This window comes from Clupea harengus, chromosome 8, assembly GCF_900700415.2.
Source record: "Clupea harengus chromosome 8, Ch_v2.0.2, whole genome shotgun sequence".
Lineage (NCBI taxonomy): Eukaryota > Metazoa > Chordata > Actinopteri > Clupeiformes > Clupeidae > Clupea > Clupea harengus.
In genome coordinates, this window is record NC_045159.1 from 1,441,591 (window position 1) to 1,464,090 (window position 22,500).

General features: G+C 44.7%; 1 protein-coding gene across 1 annotated transcript in view; it reads right to left on the reverse strand.

Moving 5' to 3' along the window:
• The window catches only part of tenm1 (teneurin transmembrane protein 1), an 85,586-nt gene that overhangs the window by 47,248 nt on the left and 15,838 nt on the right, over window positions 1–22,500 (reverse strand). Inside the window, exons 2-5 of the mRNA XM_042708379.1 lie at window positions 19,695–19,929; window positions 12,804–12,876; window positions 11,855–12,215; window positions 2,240–2,389 (exon numbers count right to left, since the gene is read on the reverse strand). Coding sequence (XP_042564313.1) covers window positions 2,240–2,389; window positions 11,855–12,215; window positions 12,804–12,876; window positions 19,695–19,929 — 819 coding nt within the window. The remainder of the gene's footprint in view (window positions 1–2,239; window positions 2,390–11,854; window positions 12,216–12,803; window positions 12,877–19,694; window positions 19,930–22,500) is intronic.

Sequence of the window (22,500 nt, forward strand, 5' to 3'; positions counted from 1 at the left end):
CAGACTTAAAAACACAAAAAAAACCCTCTCCGGGCATGCCAGCAGCCTCTTAAATATCTGAACAGACCAGGGGGCTGAATGAATTAACAATTGGGCTGAGCAACAGAGCAAGTTTGTTTAGGCTCAACATTAATTACATGTCAATCAAACCCCTGTGATTATGCAAACATAATAATCCGGACAACAAGCCTGCTGCAGGAGCCTCGGACACAAACACACAATAGACGGATAGATGAAAGAGGTATTCCCAGGGATTTTTAAAGGATAGATAGGTAAACAAAATAAACCACAGCTGTGCATTTCAATACAGTGCAAGCTGGCCAATATTACATATATATTCCCTATGGGCATCTAATAGCCTCCACTATTAGCAGGTGAACATGAGCAAATATTTGTTTTCATTTTGTGAGGCCTTCCACTGGTATTATTTTATTCCAGTTTTATTCTTTCATGTTCAAATCAAGTAGCCTCTCTAAATATACAATTATTTCTTTATTTAAGGTCCATGGTTTATTTTTGGTACAGAAAGAAATAAAAATAGGCTACTGTTAGCGAACAAGACACTCTATTTGCTACTACTTATTTTCAGCATTTAAAAAGTCAGAGGGATGAATCCCGACACAGAAATTTTAGCGCGTTGAAAGGATTGTTTCGTGACGGGGCTGCAAGTACAGAGAGAACAGCGCGCTGTCATTTCAAGTCAAGCTACCGGCCGCGTCTGTGACTCCATGTAAGCCTTCTCAAATAACTTTGTTCTGGATAATGAATGTTAGGCAAACTCACTGTGCAGAAGAACTTTCCATCAATGTCACACATTCACACAGGCAAACAAATCTGTTTTTCCAGCCATTCCAGAGGACCCCCCCTCCCAAGACACGCTCATGGATTTGAGCTCGATCCCAGTAAGGACCTTTCATTCACACAATAGTTACGTTTCATTACGGACAGCATTCAAGGTCCGTGGGCACACAGAGATGAGATGAGATGAGATGAAATGAGATGAAAGACCCTCTGTGACACAGATCTGGAAGTGTCCTGTTCAAGAGTGTTTAAAGAGAGAAGTCTACCACTGCAGGAGCCTCACTGATCTCAGGGAGAATAAAAACAGATCTCACGGCAGATGGACAGATACCTATAGGATGGATGAATTGATGGATGGATGGATGGATGGATGGCTGGATGGATAGTTAGATAAATATTGTATATTTATTTCATCAATATTGATTGATCAACATTAGTACTCCCAGAATCACCACAATGTTCATCCTGTCTGCCATGTCATCACAGCCTTCCACTGACTGACTGTTCTACCTGTGACTGGCTGGGTGCGGTCCACAGTAAACTCCTGCCTTTCAGACAAAAGCTCAGCACAAACCCAGAGCCTCGCTTTCCCAAGCAGGATGGATGTATTGTGAAAGTACACTGAGAATTCTTCCTTTTATGAAGATTCATTACAGTTAGAGTGAAAGATTGATGGGGTCACTTCAATATTTTCATTACTGATTTGATTTGAATCTCCTGCTCGGCCCCCTACCCTGAAGCGGACGGGAATTCCCCTCCGACTGGGTTATGGAGAGGGAATTGGATTATGGGATTGGATTATGGGCGGGAGAGGAAGTGAGTTGGGATGTGGGCTCTCAGGCTCTTATTACACTCAGTCTAATACCGCCGTGTTTATCTTCATTTCTCCACACACTTGTTTCACTGCAGATGGGGACATTCCTTTCATCATGGCATAATCATGACCTGAAACAAGCTGCTGCGTTCACACACACACACACACACACACACACACACACACACACACACACACACACACACTCACACACACACACATACACACAAGCACACACACGCACACACACACACACACACACACACACATACACACACACTCACACACACACACATACACACAAGCACACACAAGCACACACACACACACACACACACACACACACACACACACACACACATACACACAAGCACACACACGCACACACACACACACACCAACACACACTACTGTTCCTTTCACATCATTGTCCATCCAGTGTTGTCAGCAGCATGCGATCTCATGTATCTCTTTTTTTATTAGTGGCAAGCTGTCAGCCTACCCAGAAAGACTGATGTCCAGTGATGTCCGTATACGTGCGCATGTGTGTGTGTGTGTGTGTGCGTGTGTGTGTGTGTGGGGGTTACAGTACGTACAGGTATGTATGGTATATATGTGCCTCACCTCTGCCTGTGGCGTTGACTCCGGCTGGAGGGAAGGGGGGGAAGCTGATGCTCAGTCTGTCCTCGACCCCGTCTGCTTTACTCAGGCCGTTCTCATAGAGGGGGGCGTCCATCGCCTGCAGGTGCCACGTCAGACCAAACAGGTGCACTACTACAAAGAGACAACGAGACACACACAAACAAAAACAAACAAACATATGAACAACAAGAATCAAAGGGCTGACATGAAATGTATACAAAACTTTTTTATAAAACTCAAGGCCATAGAACTAGATCCTGGCACAAAGAAACCTGAAGGTACTGGAAAAAACACAAAAGAAATACAAAATACATCAGAATTAGGTTTATATGGTGGTTCTAAATTATGACATTGCAGGTTGAAGTAGGTTTAAACTATGGCTGCATTAGTGCTGTAGTGTGTAGTATTTGAGCCAAGAAGGTGTTTTTTTCAAGAGCAAGAGTTATGAGTTAGTGTTATTTGAATCTAACCCAATTTTAATCTAATGAACTTCAACCTGACGGAACACTGACTTCAGAATGCATCAACACAAAGGGAATCTAGACACTAACAAACTACAGTGGCGGCAAGTGTCGATATTCATTCATTTTAATATTATGATTTTAATTTGATTCTATTTGAGTTATTCTATTCTATTCACAAAAATGACAGTAATGTTCCGCCGCACCGACTGATAAGTGTGTGTTCAAGTTATCCTCCACACTTTATTTTGTTATGTGTGTGTGTGTGTGTGTGATAGTATCATATCGCCGCCTCCGTGGCAAATCCCCCCTCCCCTTACAACTTAGGTCAACTTCTTTCAGTGAAGACAACGCGCCAGCTGCAACACAACCCTGCAGAGGGAGTTAATTAAGAATATTTATAGGGAATAGCTACAGCATATGTGGCACCTTGCCCAGGCACCAAATATAATACAGACACATCGCCCATCCAGACATCTCAGTTTGGAGCTTTATCACAAAGAACTGAGCCTGCTCTCTTCTCTTTTAAATGATTTCCTATTTTCTCTTATCCCAGCAGCTGTTGGTGCCCATCACCCACAAAAGTATTATTTTTGTCTCCTGGCAATGGCCCTCTCCCTCTTCATTTGCACCGTTGGTCTTCCACTCCTGCATTGTTGCTAGAACACCTATCAAGAAGAGTCACAATCCATTAGATTAGGGCCAAACAAGTGAGCATTCTTTATTTGGAATGTTTGTAAATCAGGGCCTCTGGGTCCTATCTGAGAGGTAGTCATTTATCTGCAGTCTTTTCACCTGGACTGAATTCAAATACTCCTGCTTCCTCAGGAGCTGCTGCTGAATTCTCAGGAATGAATAGAGGTGAATGAACCCGTGCTAGGTACCGGCGCTCGTGGTCCCCTTTGTCCACAGTGGGGTATTGCAATTAAGCCTGGGCGCTAGCATTTCATCTGGGATGATTGTTCCCCCACTTAACAATTTCAAAACAGGACACCAGGCATTAAATGAATGACTGAAGGCTTTGTGCTTTATGCCACCATAATTGCTCACATTCAGCAGAGGCTTTCTTCCTCATCATATATACTCAACAATGCATTGCCATTCCAGAGCACTGAAAGCTTAGTGAGGTCTCCCAGTCAGGTCGGGAACCCTGAGCACACCTGAGGCTAGCATTTCTGTTTAAAGAATTCAACTGTGTATGTGTGCTTAATATGACTGTGTGTGTGTGTGTGTGTGTGTGTGTGTGTGTGTGTGTGTGTGTGTGTGTGTGTGTGTGTGTGTGTGTGTGTGGTGTGTGTGTATGCAATAGTGTGAACAAGGGCATCTGCTATGTGTGTTTTGAGGTGGGGATTGATCTCAAATGACAGGTGGTACATCAATATTTGAATGAGACAAAGAGTGAGTACGTGGCCAGCGTTCACCAGCAAAAGACAACAACAGCCAGCTAATATTTTACTCTTTCGCAGAAGCCAGCGGAGGTAATCAGCCAGCCTTGCTCAGGGCCGCTCTCTTTCCATCCTCCCATTTTTTAACTCTTTTTTTTATTATTCGCAGCTGGCACTGGGGGGACAGCTAATTAGGGGGAAAGTAGTCCAGGTCCATTAGCATGTGCTTTCCATATTCAGCAGTGGAATAATTGATAGTATCTGCTTTTGAAACGGCGCAATGTGTCTAATGATGGCGCGGCTGCGGGGGGAGAGAGACGCCGCCGTGCCCCCGGCTCGGGCCCTCATCTTTTACAATCAGGCGCTCTCGAAGCCAGCTGCGTGCGCCGCGTGCATTTCGGCTCATTTCTTTAAAACAACGGGGGCGCGCGGTTACACACGGACAACCGACTCGACGGCGACAAACGCAGCACGGCTCAGGTGCATGCGGATCCGTGTGCGAATGCACGCCTGTGGCACGGTGGGGCTGCGGTGGACGGGGGTGCGTGGGTCTTTTTTTGCGCCTCTGTGATGGTGCAATCGTGGTGCGGAGCAGGGTGGCCGGTGTGGCCTCCTCCTTGTCCTCTGCAGGACCTCCACGTCTCCTCAAGGTCCCCAGGGAGGGCTCCTCCTGCTGCCGCGCCCTCATAAGGAACCCAGGCCCAATTAAAGGCAATAACAAAGAACAAACTCGCGCCCCCAATACCGCCCTGGGCTGCATGTTACCCAATTATTCCATATCAATGGCTGTTATCTCTGACATGAGGCGCTGTAAAGCAGTCGATGCGCGCCCGTGGAATTAAATCACGAATTCAATCACGGCGCGTGATGCACGAGGCACAATTAAATCCCCGTTTGCGATGTGCTGCGGCCCACCCTCGTCTCGCCCTGTCTCACTATCTCCCCTTTCTGCTCATCTCTCTCTTTCTCTCTCGCTCTTTACCTCTTCGTTTGAAGCTGCTCCAGTCCCTCATATGCTGGAAACGGATTTAAAGGTTAATATGGGTTAAACACACACAATGCTGTTGTACTATATCATATCAGTGTGTCAGTGTGAGTAAGTGGGTTCATACGTGTGTGTGTGTGTGTGTGTGTGTGTGTGTGTGTGTGTGTGTGTGTGTGTGTGTGTGTGTGTGTGTGTGTTTGTTCGGTGTGGATGGGTGGGTGGTCGTGTGTGTGTGTGTGTGTGTGTGTGTGTGTGTGTGTGTGTGTGTGTGTGTGTGTGTGTGTGTGTGTGTGTGTGGGCCTCTCTGGAGATGTAGGTGGGCTTTGTTGGGGGTTAGCCTATGTGAAATTCAGATGGAATTAGGTTCACAGCAGGTGCCAGATAGGAGGAAAAAGTGTTTTCTATCTGTCTTTGTTCACTTCCACACACAGCAAAACCATGTTCACGCAGACAGCACACAGTCCAAGGCCTGGCAACGATGAAGAGACCGAGCTGACCCTTCACTCCCCCAGTGAGGCAGGAACTCCATTACACAGACAGAAGGATGGCTGACCGATCTGGGTCATCTTTAACAAAAACACCACTCTTGCACATTGAATTATATCTTCACAATAACACATGGGTTAGCATGATGGGTTAAATGCTGTTTATGAATCACTGCCTGGAACAAACTCACAGTATACAGCAATTGAACTAAAAATCGGATGCATTTGTCGTTTCTGGGCCAACAGAGGAGTCATTTCAGGTCCTGGCAGTATGTAGCACGCTACAAATAATACTAAATAACCACAAAATAAAACAAAACACTAAATCTGCCATGTTGTCCCCGGCCCCAGCGAGATCCTCATTTACTGTGACTGCGGTGTTTGTGGTGTTGCCGTTGGTTCCGCTGATATATAAAGCACCACGGCAACAAACAAAAGGTCCTCTTTTGGTCCTCTCCTCTCCTCTCCTCTCCTCTCCCATCCTCTCCTCTTCTTGTACGCTGTAACTTCTTTAGCCCAGCACCTCCCACAGCTCACTGTGCTCCTCCTCGCTGCCCCCGCTGGTATTATTCCTCCCCCGATCGATCCGGACACTCCGGGGCCCCGCGCAGCCAGCCTGCCTATGACACTTCTCCTTTACACCACCCTAACGAAGTGCAACAAAAATCAAAAGCCTTCATTTTCTCCCAGGAATAAGACCTCTCCATCTGAAGTCACAAAGTCACAGTCTGTCAATACACACTTTGGGGGAGGGGGAGACAGAGAGAGAGAGGGGGGGGGGGGGTAGAGAGAGACAGATAGAGTGCAGAAAGGACTATGAGCTACAGCACTAACAAAAGTCCATAGACAAAGTGCTATCACAACAGACATGCTTTTCTATCTACAGAGAGTGCAGTCCTTTTTCAAGAATACTGGTGTCAGTACAGAATTATGTATGTTATTCACCATACTATTCCAAGCAGCCATAGGGAAGGAGTGTGTGTGTGTCTCTGTGTGTGTGTGTGTGTGTGTGTGTCCTTGTGTGCGTGCATGTGTGTGTGTGTGTGTGTGTGTGTGTGTGTGTGTGTGCAGCTGAGAACAATGACAGTAATGACTTTGAAAAAGAGGGTTGTCTTTCCATTGTCTGAATGTATGATATTTTAGAGCATGGGGGGTAGTTAATTAGATTTAGGCCCCTTGGCAAAGGACAATCACTGTATTGAGAGGAAGGAGAAGTGTGCGGAAATGGGCTGGTTGTATGAGTAGGGTGTGTGTGTCTCTGTATGTGTGTGTAAAGTGTGTTCTGTGTGAGTGTGTGTGTGTGTGTGTGTGTGTGTGTGTGTGTGTGTGTGTGTGTGTGTGTGTTCTATTTGCAGTGCTGCTCCGATCTCAATGTGACACACTAGTAAAGCGGTAAATTATAAATAATATGAGAATATGACAGCGACTGAGCAATACACCTTTTCTTTTCCCCAATGAAGTGCCACTGTGCAACCCCTCATCACTCACGCATATGGGAATGTGTGTGTGAGTGTGTGCAAGTACACACCATATGACTGAGTGTGTATTTGCAGAGAAGCAGAAGTGGATATTTGTGTTCTTTTTTCTGTCTGCATCTACATGTATGACTGAGCATAATGATGTTATGTGCCTGATTTTGTGTTTGTACCTGTGTGTGACAGAGAGAGGGAAAGAAAGTGATTTTGTGCCTTTATTGATGTGCATCCGTCTATGCGTGCATCACTCTCTGAGTGTATGTGTACCCGTTTGCGTATTTGAATGTGGATATGTGTATGATCTGTGTGTGAGTGCATGCATGGGTGTGAGTGCGTATATGAGCATGCCTTCACTGTACATCCTACTGTATATGTGTACTTGCACACGCCTGTGTGTGTGTGTGTGTGTGTGTGTGTGTGTGTTTAAATGTACACTGAGGGTTCTGCCTCTCCCCCTCATCACTCACTCACTCTTGGCCTGGGGCTGTGTTTTCATCCTTACAGTGTAACACCCCCCCCTCTGTTCTACCCTCTCTTTCACGAATCTCTCACACGGCTAAAGTGAGCAGCCACCCGCCGTCAAACACCATTCCGCGCATGTTCACACAGCACACTGAAGACAGCTCCAGAGAGTCGAGCGCCGCTCCGCAAAGTGTTGGTGGCGTACGAGACTATGACACCGTCTATTTGCGAATGGTTCGTCAGTTGTGATTTAATATTAAGGGCTGATCTCAGAACAGCTGTCTCTTTCTCTCGCTCGCTTCACTCTCCATTTGCTCCATACTGACAGCTTGCGATGAGTGGGTTGAGCGTTCTTAACACCGGTTCTGTCTTCAGCGCTCGCCAGTCATTCTCTGTGGAGACTGAAGTCAAACCTTTGATGCATTTCACAGCATGTGAACAGACTATGGACTCAATTTCATCCCGCCAAAAACCGGAAAACGTAAAAATGGGAGCATATCCGTTTCAGTTGTTGTTTTGCCCACATCGAAAAATACAAACGCAGAATTCCGGATTTATCAACCTGAAAGCGAGACCCAAGTAAATCATGGAGATCCGAAACAATGAATGGCTTCAATTCTGTGAGCTGCTGTGTCTATAGGTTGAAGGGCATGAAGATTTCTTTCCATCCACGAGGATGTTTGTTTGTGTTCAGATGCCCCTGTGGCAGCAGCTGTGAGTGTCTCTAGAGGGGGCGTGTGCAGGCTCTAATGAAGCTTGCTGCAAAGGCTAAAGAGCCATTCAACATTGAGGCCTCATTTTGGCTTATAAAAAGTTGTATGTTGCACATTTAAATCTTTAAAGTTAATATAATCTTTAAAAAAAATTGTATTAATATATATAATTTTTTCCTTTCAAATATGTTCTTGTCATGCATACTTTACCATCAATATGCTACAGTAAAGCTGCCATCAGTTTGATTCTAGCTGTTGTTAGGGACAGGTTCTGGATCAGCACGTGCTCATATTTTTTGTCCTTGGTCTAATAACATGCCTAAATATTGGTCTTTTTGTGTCATTTAGAGAAATGATCCAAATCTTAGTACAGTTGTTGCATTTCACTCCCCCCATGTAGTAAAGACGACATATTCAATGGAACGTTGATATAGTTCAAAGTTTAAAGAATGGAATGAAATGAACAGTCTATCCTATCACTATGTTGGAATGTTATATAAGTGGTGAGGTATGACAAGTCTATACCCATGTCATTTGATATTAGCTAGATCTTTTGGTTCAGCAGTGAATGTTAAAGCCAGCAAAATGGTCGACTTCCTAAACTATGTGACTATGTGGAGGGCATTTTGTATGTTTGAATGTTATTTAAAGTGTGGTCAGCTTAAGAAAAGCAACCTGTCCAAAACATTATATTATAAATATCATGAAATGGATATCACATGACACATAATAATCTAATGACTTTTTCAAAAAGTGTTTCCAATCCTCTCATTTTTGCAGGTACGTGTTTGACATCCTTAATGTACTCTTCATTTTACAAAAATGGACACTAACAGAACAGAACTGCATTTAACCAGGACCTCTCTCTCCCTCTCTGCTTTCCTCGTTGGCTTTCTTACCCTTAATGATGGAAACGCGTTAATCACATCCAGCCAAACAGATAGAAATTAACATAATAAACACATCAATTACCATACCTATGAGTGCACTAATGAGCCAGTGACCATTAGCACCCAATTACACAACTCCGGATAGCACTCCAGCCTTGAGATTTGTGTTGATGTGAGTAATGGGGGGTTATGGGAAATGTAGTTGTAGTTGTAGTCCCAAGCTGTGTCACTGACATGAAGGTGTTATGAGAGAGTCACATACTATGACTGATGGCATTACGTCTGTAGTGGGGCGTAATGATTTTATGATGGAAATTAACATTAATTCGCTACTTGTGCTTGTGTGTGTGTGTCTGAATATATCTCTGTGTGCTTGTGTGTGTGTGTGTTTGAATATATCTCTGTGTGCTTGTGTGTGTGTGTGTGTGTGTGTGTGTGTGTGTTTGCACGTGTGTGAGAGAGAGAGAGGCAGACAGATTGAGTGAGAGAGTGAGAGAGACAGCGACTGTGTATAGAGACGTGTCAGTCTCTGTGTTTGCGTGTGTGTGTGTGTGTGTGTGTGTGTGTGTGTGTGTTTGTGTGTGCACATGCTTATGTGAACAAGTGCAAACGCAGGTCTACATGCAAAACATGCTATCTTAGGATTACAGCCTCAGTTAAAGCGAGGCAATTTATTTTTGTCAGTTGATATTTCTAATATTGCATCTGTGAGCAGAAAGCATATGAATAATAAAATATCAACCACTTAAGATGCAGATGTCGTGTGGTGTGAGAATGATTTACAGTCCACTGCCCCCACAAACACCCACATGCATATATATGTGAAGGCACATTCTCTCTCTCTCTCACACACACACACATACCTGCACACATACACACACACACACACACACACACACAAACACATCACTAACTCAATCACTAACTCAGTACACATGCAAATACATACATGCAGACAAATACATAAATAGTATGTTAGTCCAAGACCTTATCTGATTGAATTATTTGACATGGCTACTTTGGACCCATCTACCCATATGTTATATGTCCAGCTGTGTTTTGGCTATGTCTAATGTATACTGCAGCACACGTGCAGACACACACCCACACAGACATACGTACCCGCATGTACACACACACACACACACACACACACAGACACACACTGGTTGCGGGGCTGTCTGGCTGTCTTTGTAGTGTCTCATTAGGGCCAGGCGAATGCAGAGTCATGGTGTTTGAGTAATTTGGGGCTTTGCGGATCAGAGCGGAGGGGTGTGTGGACTCATCCATCTGCCTCTCCTCCGTTTCTTCACATTTCCCATCGATCGCTCGCGCGGCTCAGCCCACACCGCAGGCCATCTCCTCAATTAGCGCCACAACAAAAACACACGCGCGAGCACACCGGCCAGAGCGTGCATGTGTGTGTGTGTGTGGCCGGATATGTGTGTGTGTGTGTGTGGCCGGATATGTGTGTGTGTGTGTGTGGGCGCGCATGTGTGAGTATGAGTATGAGTGTGAGTGTGCGAGTGTGAAGGTTACCACGCTCCTATTTCTGTATCCATTATAAGATCAGTGGCACAGGGACAGGGGGACAAGGTCTCTCCTTCTCATCAGTCCATCTAATCAATCTGCATCGATACATTAGGAAGGAAAGTGCCGAGTGGGCCTTTAATTCGGTCTGTCAAAGGGAAGAGGGGGGAGGGGGGGGGGTTGAGCCTGGAGGCATCGGTATCTGCCATCGCAGGGATTATTCTCAGTGACTGATCGCGCTGATGAGCTCGGGAGAGAAAACACAACGGGCACAATCACTGAGGAAAACAACAACAACCACCTCGCCTCATGCCAACCTGAAATGCATCCGCAAAACAGCCGAAAGAGAGGAGAACGAGAGAGACAGAGAGAGACAGGGAGGGAGAGAGAGAGAGAGAGAGAGAGAGAGAGAGAGAGATGGATAGAGAAGGAGTCAGTCAGAGAGTGTGAGAGGGAAGGTATTCTTCTTGCGTTGAGGCGTTGGCATACAGCATTACTTTAGCTCTGCATTTCATCTTTTCTCCCACCCACATGAGTCTCAATATCCTGCCGCCAGAGACAGCCACGGTGAGATGGCTTATTCTGTCACATGTCCACCCTGCTCTTTGGGCTCTTTGGAAACGTGAAAACATTTTAGCAACATTTAATGCGGAATGAGCCAAGTCAACTAAACCCAGCTAATCTCTGAATCTAGTGCCTGCACACGTCCTTCCGTGGTGGCCAACTCCCTCCTTGCAGACTCAGCTGAATCCCCATCCTCCTCCTGGACCTCCCCTCAGCGAGGTGACTGGGAAGTCACACAGAGAGGACGCTCATACCATCCAGAGCTCGCGTGGACTCTCTGCCCCCACACACCCTCTCTAACACAAACAGTCAAGGCATGCCGCTCAGAGGAGCAGAAGGTAAATAATGCAACACCTCTGGGAAACTTGGAAACTTTTCTCCAGTTTATGCATCTGAAATCTAGTCTGAATCTCAAGCTGAAAGCATATGGAGTTGCACTGCATTCTACCCATCTACATTGGTTAATATGAGAAACACGGGACAGAAATTTTTAAATGGACTTGACCTTTACCATCATCAGGACATATCTGGTGTAGGCCTGAAATGCTACTGTGTGTAGGGAAATAAACTGCTTGTTCTGTAGGTGTGAGTTCGGAGGTCCAGAAGCGGTCGCGGTACTGGTCTGGTGAGATGGAAGCCGTACTCACCCACGACGTAGGTGAGCAGCAGGGCCAGGGTGACGGTGATGGCCGAGGCGCTGAGGGCCGTACACTTCCAGTTGCAGCACTTGTACGGCTTGCTGAAGGAGAACAGGGGCCTGGAGAGGGTGTTTCTGGGTAGGGGCCGTGGGGGCGGGGAGTACACCGTGTTGGAGGTCAGAGGGTAGTTCTGACTGGCCGCACGGAAGAGAGTGGACGAACCAGAGCCATGCTTGAAGAGAAAGTGCCTGAAACAGGGAGGAAAAAGTTGAATAAGTGTGATGTGTGAAAAGAACAGGATCTTCACCAGTTCTACCGTGGCATAAAAATCAGACAATTTCAATTGAAATTTTTTTATACTTATGCAGGACTAGCGTCCTTTCTAAAAACAGTGGAAGTTAAAGGGGAAACCTCTGGATTTTTAAACCTGGGCCCTAAACCAGCCAAAACACTGACTAACAGCCACTTTCTACAGTTTCATTACAGTTATTGAGGTAAACAGACGCAGATGTACCTCGGTAGGGATCATTTCCATGTCAATCGTTAATTGTCCTTAGTAAAAATTTGGACCCAAAAAGACCTAAAAAATTAGAGCCCAGGTTGAAAAATCCCAAAGTTTCCCTTTTACAGTTGACTACCGGATGCAGTATGTGCATCCATTTTGCTAACTAAAACCAGCCCAATCACATAAACATATATATGTAAGCATAGTGTTTCAATAGAACATAAGAGAGGAAGAGAGATACCGCATATCCAGTAGCAGCGCCATTATGAATATCTTATAAATAGCTGCTGGGGAAGTAATCAGCAGGTGTGACAGCATGACGGCTGCAGGTTTAGGCATCATCCTCTGGCGGTTAAATTAATCTCACAGTGCATCTGTGTCTCTGTACCTGGATTAACCATAAACCCTGTGACTAATTAACTAAAGCGGAGCAGTGAAATTAAACATCGCCACCGAAGCATCAGCAGCGTTAGCGGCAGCAGCAGACTGAAGAAGGACCAGGAGAGCTTCCAGAACAATCTCACACCTGACACACGTGGAGCTCTCAGCACTCCTACTGATTTATGTTTATAACCCAGAGCCGCCCCATTCCACTCGTCCCACTTGAACCTGACCTTGGAGGGCAGGAAAGAGGGAGGGAGAGGGTAAGCGAGAGGGAGGGAGGGAGAGGGAGGAAAGCGAGAGACCAGAGAGAGGGAGTGAAAGATAAAGATGAGAGACAGACAGACAGAGAGAGAGAGAGAGAGAGAGAGAGAGAGAGAGAGAGAGCGAGAAAGCAAATCAGTGTGTCCTTTTTTTTCAATTCCCACTTACACGGGTATTTCACAGCCCTGGCATTTATATTTAATGTTCTTAATTAAAAGTGTTTGGGCACAGAGGGCGCCTTTGCAGATAATATCACACAGCCTAATTATTGCTCAGAGTAGCCTGATGAGGTTTAAGCACAGTGTGCCGACAGTGACATCACAATAAGCTCTTCATATCCACAGCCCTGTGCCTCAGTGCTATGATGTCACTCTGTTTTTTACACCCACGAGACTGAGAGAAAAACAAAATGTCAGATGCATGCAAAAACAGAGGTCTTAGGACTGCTCTGTGCTGATACAAAGCTGACACAAAGGCTTTACATTCAAAAGCGCCCTGGATCAATGGCTGTCAATACGTCTGACGTTTTTATCTTCTCGAAGAATTAGGCAGTTTGTCACGTATTAATGGCTTCTATTGATGGAAGAGTGGAGTGAACGGAGTCACTTCCCCCAATGACTCAGTCTGACACTCTTTCAAAGCAAACATGTTGGGTACTTTGTTCATGAAATTCTGATGTGTTCATTTCATTCTGAGTGAATGTTTGTCAATAATTATCGCAAATAATGGGGATCAAAGTGAGAAACAGCGACATAATAGAAACTCACAACACACACACACACACACACACACACACACACACACACACATTGTGTGATGATGTCATATACGACGCCTAAAGCTAAACTCATTTTGACCCGCTGATGAGACTCCATTCCACTCAAAACTGTGTTTTAATATAAAAAAAAATACACTAATCTTAAAAACTGATAAATATTTCCAACTAACTAATTTTCCCCCACTCTCTGCACTGTGCTTACAGTACCATCCGATTTTACCTTTACCTTCAGTTGTGTGCACATTTTCATGGCACAGCTAGCCTACTGACTGTGAAATGCTGAGATGTAGGTATACGTTACAGAGTACAGAAGGCTATAATGATTCATATATGCCTATTTTTCTGTTAATACAAACAGAGTGTTCATAGGTTTAGAGCACAGCGACAGGCATAGCATAGGTTTGCGCCTGTCCTCTAACATGGCATTGACTGAGCTGCATAATGTCTTAGTAATGTGTTAGATCTGTAGAACATCTGCTTCCATGGAATCAAAAGGTGCTAATGCTACACAAGTCAATCGTTACTTTTATAAACGTGGACAAAGCTAGAGGCCCGTGTGAGCCATATATGAGCCTAAATATGAGGCTTGTGTGAGTTCAGTGTGAGTCCCCTGTGGGCGTCTAGCGTAGCCCTGGCAAGTGGAAAGTGAGGAGGCGCAGGCCTCTGTGTGAGCGAGCTCTACTGTCAGCCTGAGGGGCCTGCCCATTGATCTGGGGACAAAGACACCAGCTCCATTGCACTGCTGACACGACACAAATTTCTATTATTAAAGGCACAAAAAAAACCAGTCAATAAAGCCAATCAATGCCTGTCAGTGTGTAATTCAGAAGAATGAGGGAACTCTGTGGCTAATTTAAATATACTCATTATGCTGATGGGACAGAAATATGTAATTGCATCGATGTTGGGTGTGGGCCGTCAGTTCTTTATGTGTGTGTGTGTGTGGGGTGTGTGTGTGTGTGTGTGTGTGTGTGTGTGTGTGTGTGTGTGTGTGTTTAGTTGCGTTTGTGTGTGTGGTTGGTCTGGAAATGCTTGTGGGTGAGATTCTTCATGCCCTAAAACAAACCCTCATGTCACCATCTATATTCTCTGTCAAACTCCAGGATTTTTGTGCCAGTCCATTAACAACTACCAAAGAAGGTGTTTGCTGTGTGCTTTAACACTATACTGACATTTCAGTGAGAGCTAGACAAACTATACTTATACACAAGCAAGCGAGTGCACTTATACAAGTGCACTAATACAATTGCAACACCAGCACCAGTATAGTTCCTCTCCAGGAACATGCTGCAGTTAATGATGGACAGTGACGGAAATCACCATAAGTAGGTTATTTCGAAAAAGGAATGGCTTGTGCAGACTGTGATTGGTGGTTCGGCTTCCATACATTTATAATAGAAAATTATAAAATGTATTTAAATATTCACATTCATCTGCCTTCAAGTATTCTTATCCACCTCAAAGCACATACTCTTTTTTTGCACATTCCTGCACAGACTGCACAGCTCTGTAATTTTTCACTTTAACATATTCTGTACATTATTAAATATATTTTATATATTGTTTTTTCCTATGTCTGTAAAAGTACTTAAGTAATATGTTAATTGTTTATTGTGTATGTTTATTGTCTGCACCAATATACCATAGAAAATTCCTGGTAGGTGTAAACGTACTTGGCAATAAAACATTTTCTGATTACATCCACTGATATATGGCTGATAAACAGCTTAGTTAACAGTGCACCTATGAATTAAGAAAAAAAAAGACACACCAAGACAAAACATGTGAGCTGAAAAAAATCTCATCTACTCATGCAGATTGCTTTCCCATTAATTGGCACATCCTTTTCAACAGCACAAACCCCTGCGTTAGAGATTCTACAGAAATCACTTTGTAGGTTTGCCGAGTCCCTCAAGACCGTGTGTGCGTGTGCGTGTGCACCACAGCAGGTGACTCCCCCCTCCACTCCACGCTGTTCAGACGCCGGCCGCGGCACACTGTGTTTAATTAAACACGAGGAGAAAACAATTTAAGACTTCAAACGCATTTCTAGAGTCTTAAAATAATTTCGGTCTCAATAATGGAGTTTAAAAGGACATGAAAAAAAATGACTGGAATAAAAACAATCTGTCTTTGCAACAGATGCTCGTCCTGGCAGACTGCTGCAATTAGGAGGCAGTCTAATTAAATAGATCTGTAGATCTGTGCGTACCCAGCAGAGACGGAAAAGAGAGAGAGAGAGAGAGAAAGACAGAAAAGAAAGAAAGAGAGAGAGGCTCTATTATACACTGCTTTGTACTACACTTGAAGCATAGCGTTACCCTTAGATAAAATGCCTTTGCTATTACAGTCAGAGTTATGAGGTACGCTGTAAGCTTGTAAAACCTTATTATGAACTTCGCTATCTGCCTCACAGTGGGTGGACTCCTGGGCCGCTGGAGTGAGCACTCAGGCTGGTGGTATCACCCGTACGGCACATGTGTGGAGACAGGGCAGCACTGAGCAGTCCATCTCAATTCATCTATTTTAGTGATGAGGGTTTTGCTGGTGGGGAATAAGCACACTCAAGTAAACCTTAGTGATTTTGCTGGTTTAAACAACAGTTTAAACAACGGTTAAAAGAACAGTTTAAACAACAGTTTAAATAACAGTTTAAACAACAGTTTAAACCAAACACCAAACACTGGATTTCGATGTATAAGAAAGTATCTTACTCAAGGGTATTGGTGATACATGGTTAATTAATGGAAATACAAGGACTAAAACAGTTTTTATGATGTGCTAAGTACTACGTGCATCGTTTGCGAACTTGTTATATAAAAGTCAAAGAGTCACTTTACGCTTGAAGCACACTCTGACATCTTCTTGGAACAAATATTATGACAGTATGAACATATCACAATCTATATCATGCGCATGATTTCTCCTTCATTTGGGAAAGTCATAATCCCTAACTGACAGCAATGAAACCAATAATCCTTTAAATTCGATTCACACTGGCTGCTACCAGGAGAAAATCAGGAGGGGTTGACTGTGCTGATCAACACCAGGCCATCACGGCCGCCTATTGACTGAGGGCCAGTTATTCAGACTCACACTCAGGACGCCACGGAGCATCAGCACATATACAGCGCTGCGTCGGCCTCTCACAAAACAAAGCCTGAGTGACCTTCATCAGACAATCACCTGCAAGGGAAAGAGAGGAGGGAAAGATCGACTCCGCAGTAACCATCCCACGTCCTTGCAATAGACTCAGAGCCATTCAGGTTTAATGCACCTTCTCTCCAGGTCAAGCAGGGCTCCGCTTCTTTCTCCTGCGGCTATGACCCCGGCTATTCACAGCTTTAATCGGTGACAACACACTTTTGCAATTGGTGACGGTGATTCAATGCCAGTCTTGGACTGTGGTAGTTCTATGTGAACAAAGTCTTGGACTGTGGTGGTCCTATGTGAATAAACATGATTAACTTCCAGTAGTTAACTTATTAAATTGTGAATGGGGGTGCCAGTGGTTCAGGTAGAGGTAGAGGGATTGTTTAACAATCAGAATGTTGCTAGTTGGAGCCCGACTCCTGACCAAGTGTTGTAGTGTCCTTGAGCACAGCACTGAACCTCCAACTGCTCCTGATGTGCAGGTTGGCGCCCTTCCTAGGTAGCCTCCACTGTCGGTGTGTGAATGGATAGATGTCTGAGGCATTTACATGTGAACCGATTTGAGTGCTCTATGAGTAGAAAAGCACTATATAAATGCCATTTATATATACATTTACCATTTGTTGATTCTATGGATAAAAGTGTAGAGTACAGGGGTCTGATAAATGGATTGGAGCCGAGATGTTAAGAGTAAATAAGTAAAGGCGGTTTTGACAGGTTTTTTCTGCAAATTCTAAGTTTCTTGCTAAAAAACAAAGACACAGTCACATGTTTTATTTTGTTACAAAGTGACAAACTGTGAAGTTAATTTCCTATGAAGTTTTACTTCAAATTGTTCCTTCAATTCTGGTGGGACTGTCAGGACGCTGCGCCCAAACTTGCTTGGATGAAACCAAACATGGCGAGTGGATATGGCTTTATGTGTCAAGAGATTTTTAAGAATTTCCCTTGATGTTGCATACATATTTAACATTCGGATGCAGTGTTGTTTTTTTGTTGAGTTCTTTCAGCTCTTACTTTATTAATTCATACTTGCAGTACATTCTGAATTTGGCTAAGAGTAAAAAATATGTACAGAATCCAACAATCAAAGGCAGGAAGGGAATCTGTCAGACAGCTTCATCTGGCACTGAGTTTAGTTTGTGGCTGCAGAACACCTTCCCAGCACACAGCCCTGAGTCTGAGGCAGGACTTAGACACACTATACTGACTGGCTGCGATACATCTTCTAAATCATACACTCTGATTTAAAGTGGTTGTGAAATTTTGTTATTTTCTAACTAAAGAAGTAAACAAAAAGTAATGTAGCTTTGTCATTTTTGTATGTGCTTCTTGTGATTTTTCATCATGAGCACAAATATGATTTTTGTTTTGTTTTGTTTGATGGAAGTCTCATTGGAGCCATCTTTATCCTGCCATGTCTTCCCTGCGCAGACCTCCTCCTTGTCCTCCTCCTCCTCCTCCTCTCACTTCTTTCCCTTCATATTTCGGGAGCGATTCTTCCCGAGAAAACCAATCTCCTGGAGCAGACAGCTTCATTTTCACTCCACACTAGTCACTTCCCCTTTCATCATTTATTTACCTTTCCATCTTTACCCTTTCACCAGACTGCGGAGACGTCACTCCACTTCTTCTTCTTCTTCCTTTTCCTTTTGAACCCTTCCCTTCATGTCCAGATAGCTTATGGGTTTCTAAAAACAATAGTCCTGTCGTGTGATAACTATTAACAAGGCTCAAAAGAAGACAAATGAGACTAAACACCCCAGTCTGTCGGGCTCGGCACTCTCATATCCATGCACAAGAAAAGCTGAAGTGCCGTCGCTCTCTGTTAATAGAATTTCTCAACCTCTGATCCACACACGTAGCGCTGCCTGTCCACAGTCCTGTTTACTCGCACTGGTGAATTTTAATTTCATATTTTCCATTTTGACCCCCACCGTGTCATTTTGAGTGAGAAGCCGAATCTATTTGACCTTTGATCTGTAGACAGGAAATGGTGCTCAGCGCTTCTCCTGGATTGGCTGCCAGTTCTCAGCCCTGTAATGACTCACCATACAACATGGCCAAGAGTTCTCGGTTGGACAGAAGTCCTTCTATCCATTATTCCCGTTCCTCAGATATGAACTAGTCCTACATTAGACTGGTCAGGGAGACACGCCATTCACTCCTTCGCATAAATCTCGCAATGAGGCATTATTTACTTTTTGTGTGGATGAAACTAAAATATGGCTCTGTGTAACAGAACATGATACTCTTTCTCAGTGGACGTCTCAAGGTCGTCTGTCAGTCCAGTCAGTCCAGTCAGTCCACCTCTGGGCCTCTGCTGTGTGTTGGGATCATGCTGGCAATGCAGATCAGGGCTCATTAAAATTTAAATCTCACCATTTATGTTTTTATGTATTTCTGCATACAGCCAATATTGCAGCAACCACTCTGAATGAGAGGAAATGAGGAGGAAAGAGAGGGGAGACAGGCTGTGTGTGTGTGTGTGTGTGTGTGTGTGTGTGTGTGTGTGTGTGTGTGTGTGTGTGTGTGTGTGTGTGTGTGTGCATGCTTGCGTGCGTGTGTGTCTGTGTGTGTGGTTGTGGGTCTATGTTTGTGCATGTAATGGAATGACATCCACTGTGTATTTGACAGGTGTGTCTGTGTGCGTGTCCACTGCAGCAGATGGACCCCCCCCTCTCTCACTCTCTCACTCTCTTTCTTTCTCTCTCTCTCTCTCTCTCTCACTCTTTCTCTCTCTCTCTCTCTCTCTCCCTCTCTCTCACCTGGTCTCTAGCGGGATGTTGCTATTGAGAGCCCAGCTGTTCTGCGGCTGGCCCAGCTCCTCAGCTGTCTTGCCGGCCAGGTCAAGCGGCTGGCACCGCGCAGGGAGGGTGTTCCTCTGCGACCCCTCCGTGGACTGCGGGGGCGCCGGGCGGGCACACGTGCAGGCGTGGGGGGGCGGCGGCGGAGGCGGCAGCGGCTTGAAGGTGAACTGCGTCCCTGGACTGCTGGCGAGGTCTGCAGGGAGAGGCAGGGAGAGGCAGAGAGAGAGAGAGAGAGAGAGAGACAGACTAAATGAGAGGGGAGTGGTGCTCGAGTGACTTGGAGAGAGTTGGACGAGTCACTGGCAAGCCTCCACAAGCCAAATGGTCGGCGGGCCACCACAGCCGATGCGCTGAAGGGACCCAGACATCAGCAAACACGGAACATTATTCCATCAGACATAAAACATTTACTGACAACCTCATGCTGGCCAGCTGCCCCATCATTCTTTCACAGCCATTACATAGAGGATTATGGCATGCCACACTTTCATTATTTCTACTACTATCTTTGAAAGATGGGCCTCAGGCATGTGGAAATAGCCATCACGCTGAAGATATTATGGAGTCCATTTTTTTTTAAATGTCAGAGTTTGATTAAGGATTGACAGAGTTTGATTTCTGGAATGACAAGAGGTAGGATTTAGCATTTATATTGCTGATGAAACAGCTGGACTGGATCCAAACACAGAAGACAAGAAGAGTAGGCAAATGTTTATGTGTGGATGAGAGACAGGTTGATGACTTGACAAGGTTGGAATAAATGCTTCTTTTGAACCAAAATTCTTTTTAAACTACAGTATATCAAAAAGGAGACAGGTTCATGTAACGCACAAGCACACACAAGCACAGTCTATTCGCCAGTTTCTCATTCACATAATCCTCAGCATCTCCCTTGGAAGCCTATTAAACCTTATGGTCATTATTACTTCATAATGCTGACAGGTTGAAGCAATCTTCCATTTATTCTCCAGTGCAGAGGATTTTTAATAATCTCCCCTCCCTGGGCCTGAAGTTGCAAATCTCATCAGATAGGAACGAGACCAGGAAGAGTCGGATTCCTTGTCAGACAGAGACGAATCGCGAGCCTGGGTCTCATTCGGAGTCTGAGGCTCAAATCTCCCATCAGCTGCGCGAGGGTAGACGTCGGATAGACATCTCTTTAGCTTAACTGTGTTAAAACGTATTGTTTATCCAAATGATATTAAGGCCGTTATTGAGGGGAAATATGTCTTCCTGATAAGAGCTTTTAAAGAAGTTTCAGACTTGTTAAGAGGAAATCGCGTCAGTTTAATGACACACTCCAGACACACACACACACACACACAGAGGAGGGATGTTTTAAAATCACTTAAAGAGTTTTAAGTTACGCCACTTACTTCCTGCATGAACTCAGTGGGGGGTAACTCAATTCGTATTAGCACTTCTTTCACAAAGTTTGCTCTTGAGGAGTTTGAAGGATAATAGGATGGATGCAAACCGTCAGAGGCTGTCGGCTCACTTTAAAGCGGTTGAGACTTCAGAGTGAAAGAAGGACTAGATAGGCTGTTCTGAGAAGACCCATATTAAAATCCCATCATTTATTTCTTTAATACGTTTAAAGAACCTGACTTTGGCTGAAGAGCTTAAATTGAATTTCATTGATTCGCCTCTTTCTTTTTTTTCCCAGGCGTGATTTGATTTACTCATCCTCATTCAATAATTACGCATCAACCTTTTGGATATGGGACTTTCCTGCCCCATCTTCTATAGAACGAATGCAAATGGCTATCTGGAGATAATGCGATCAGAGCACTCCCTGCCATCGATCCAGACCACCCCAAAAAACCTTCAACATTTCCCTTTATGGAGTATCGATATTTATTAGTGTAAAACAAATGAGGACAAAATATGGAGCCGCATTTCCTCCGACCTGCCACTCAGACACTGTTTAGGTCCCAGGGAGAGTTCTCAAAGGAAAACAAGGACTTGTGTGACACCTCTATATGAATCGTCATGTCCAAGCATGTTCTGTGTTCTGGAGACCAGAGACCTACTAGAATGCATACACTATGTCTTAAATGATTCAGGAACGGAAGTGATTTTTCTAAATTTATCTACCAGTGTTTTCGTAAAGATATCATTAAATCAAAACAAAAGCAAACGCAGCCATTTGAAGTGCTACTCCGTTGGAGGATGTGGAAAAGGTCACTGTTATTCAACCAGCATTAGCACGCCTCGGCCGACCCACGCAGCAGACGCAACACCTTCATAAAGGTTTCATGTGTACGTTTGTTATTCCACGTCTGAGAGCTGCTTCTGCCAACCAAAAAAAAGCTTTTTATTTCGGAGCATTGTTCTTCCCAGCAGCTCCCAGTAAGCCTCGGAGAGTTGACACTCGACACGCCCTCCATCCTCTGGAAGGGGCCTTAAAATTGCCTCTCCGACTCTACGGCCTCTAAAGAAGTGATGCTTTCAGCACTATCTCAAGGGTATTGAGGGGAATCAGTAAAGTCTGTGTGCGAGCGGTGCAAGGCAGCGTGGGGAAGCTGCCCCGGCCTTTGAGCGAGGTAAATGGAACAGGTCACGGTGTCACATGCATTATTAACACGCCTCCCGTCACAGAGGCTGTCCACTCGTGTGGCACTCACAGCTTTTGTTCGAATTTCAACACTTAGAGCGCTCAAGTACAGCGCTCTGTTAGGGTTAGGTTCCTCTCCTCCGTCATCATCCCACTTCCTGTCATCTGGCCCAGTAACATGCACCCCTAACACGCCTTTGCAATCAC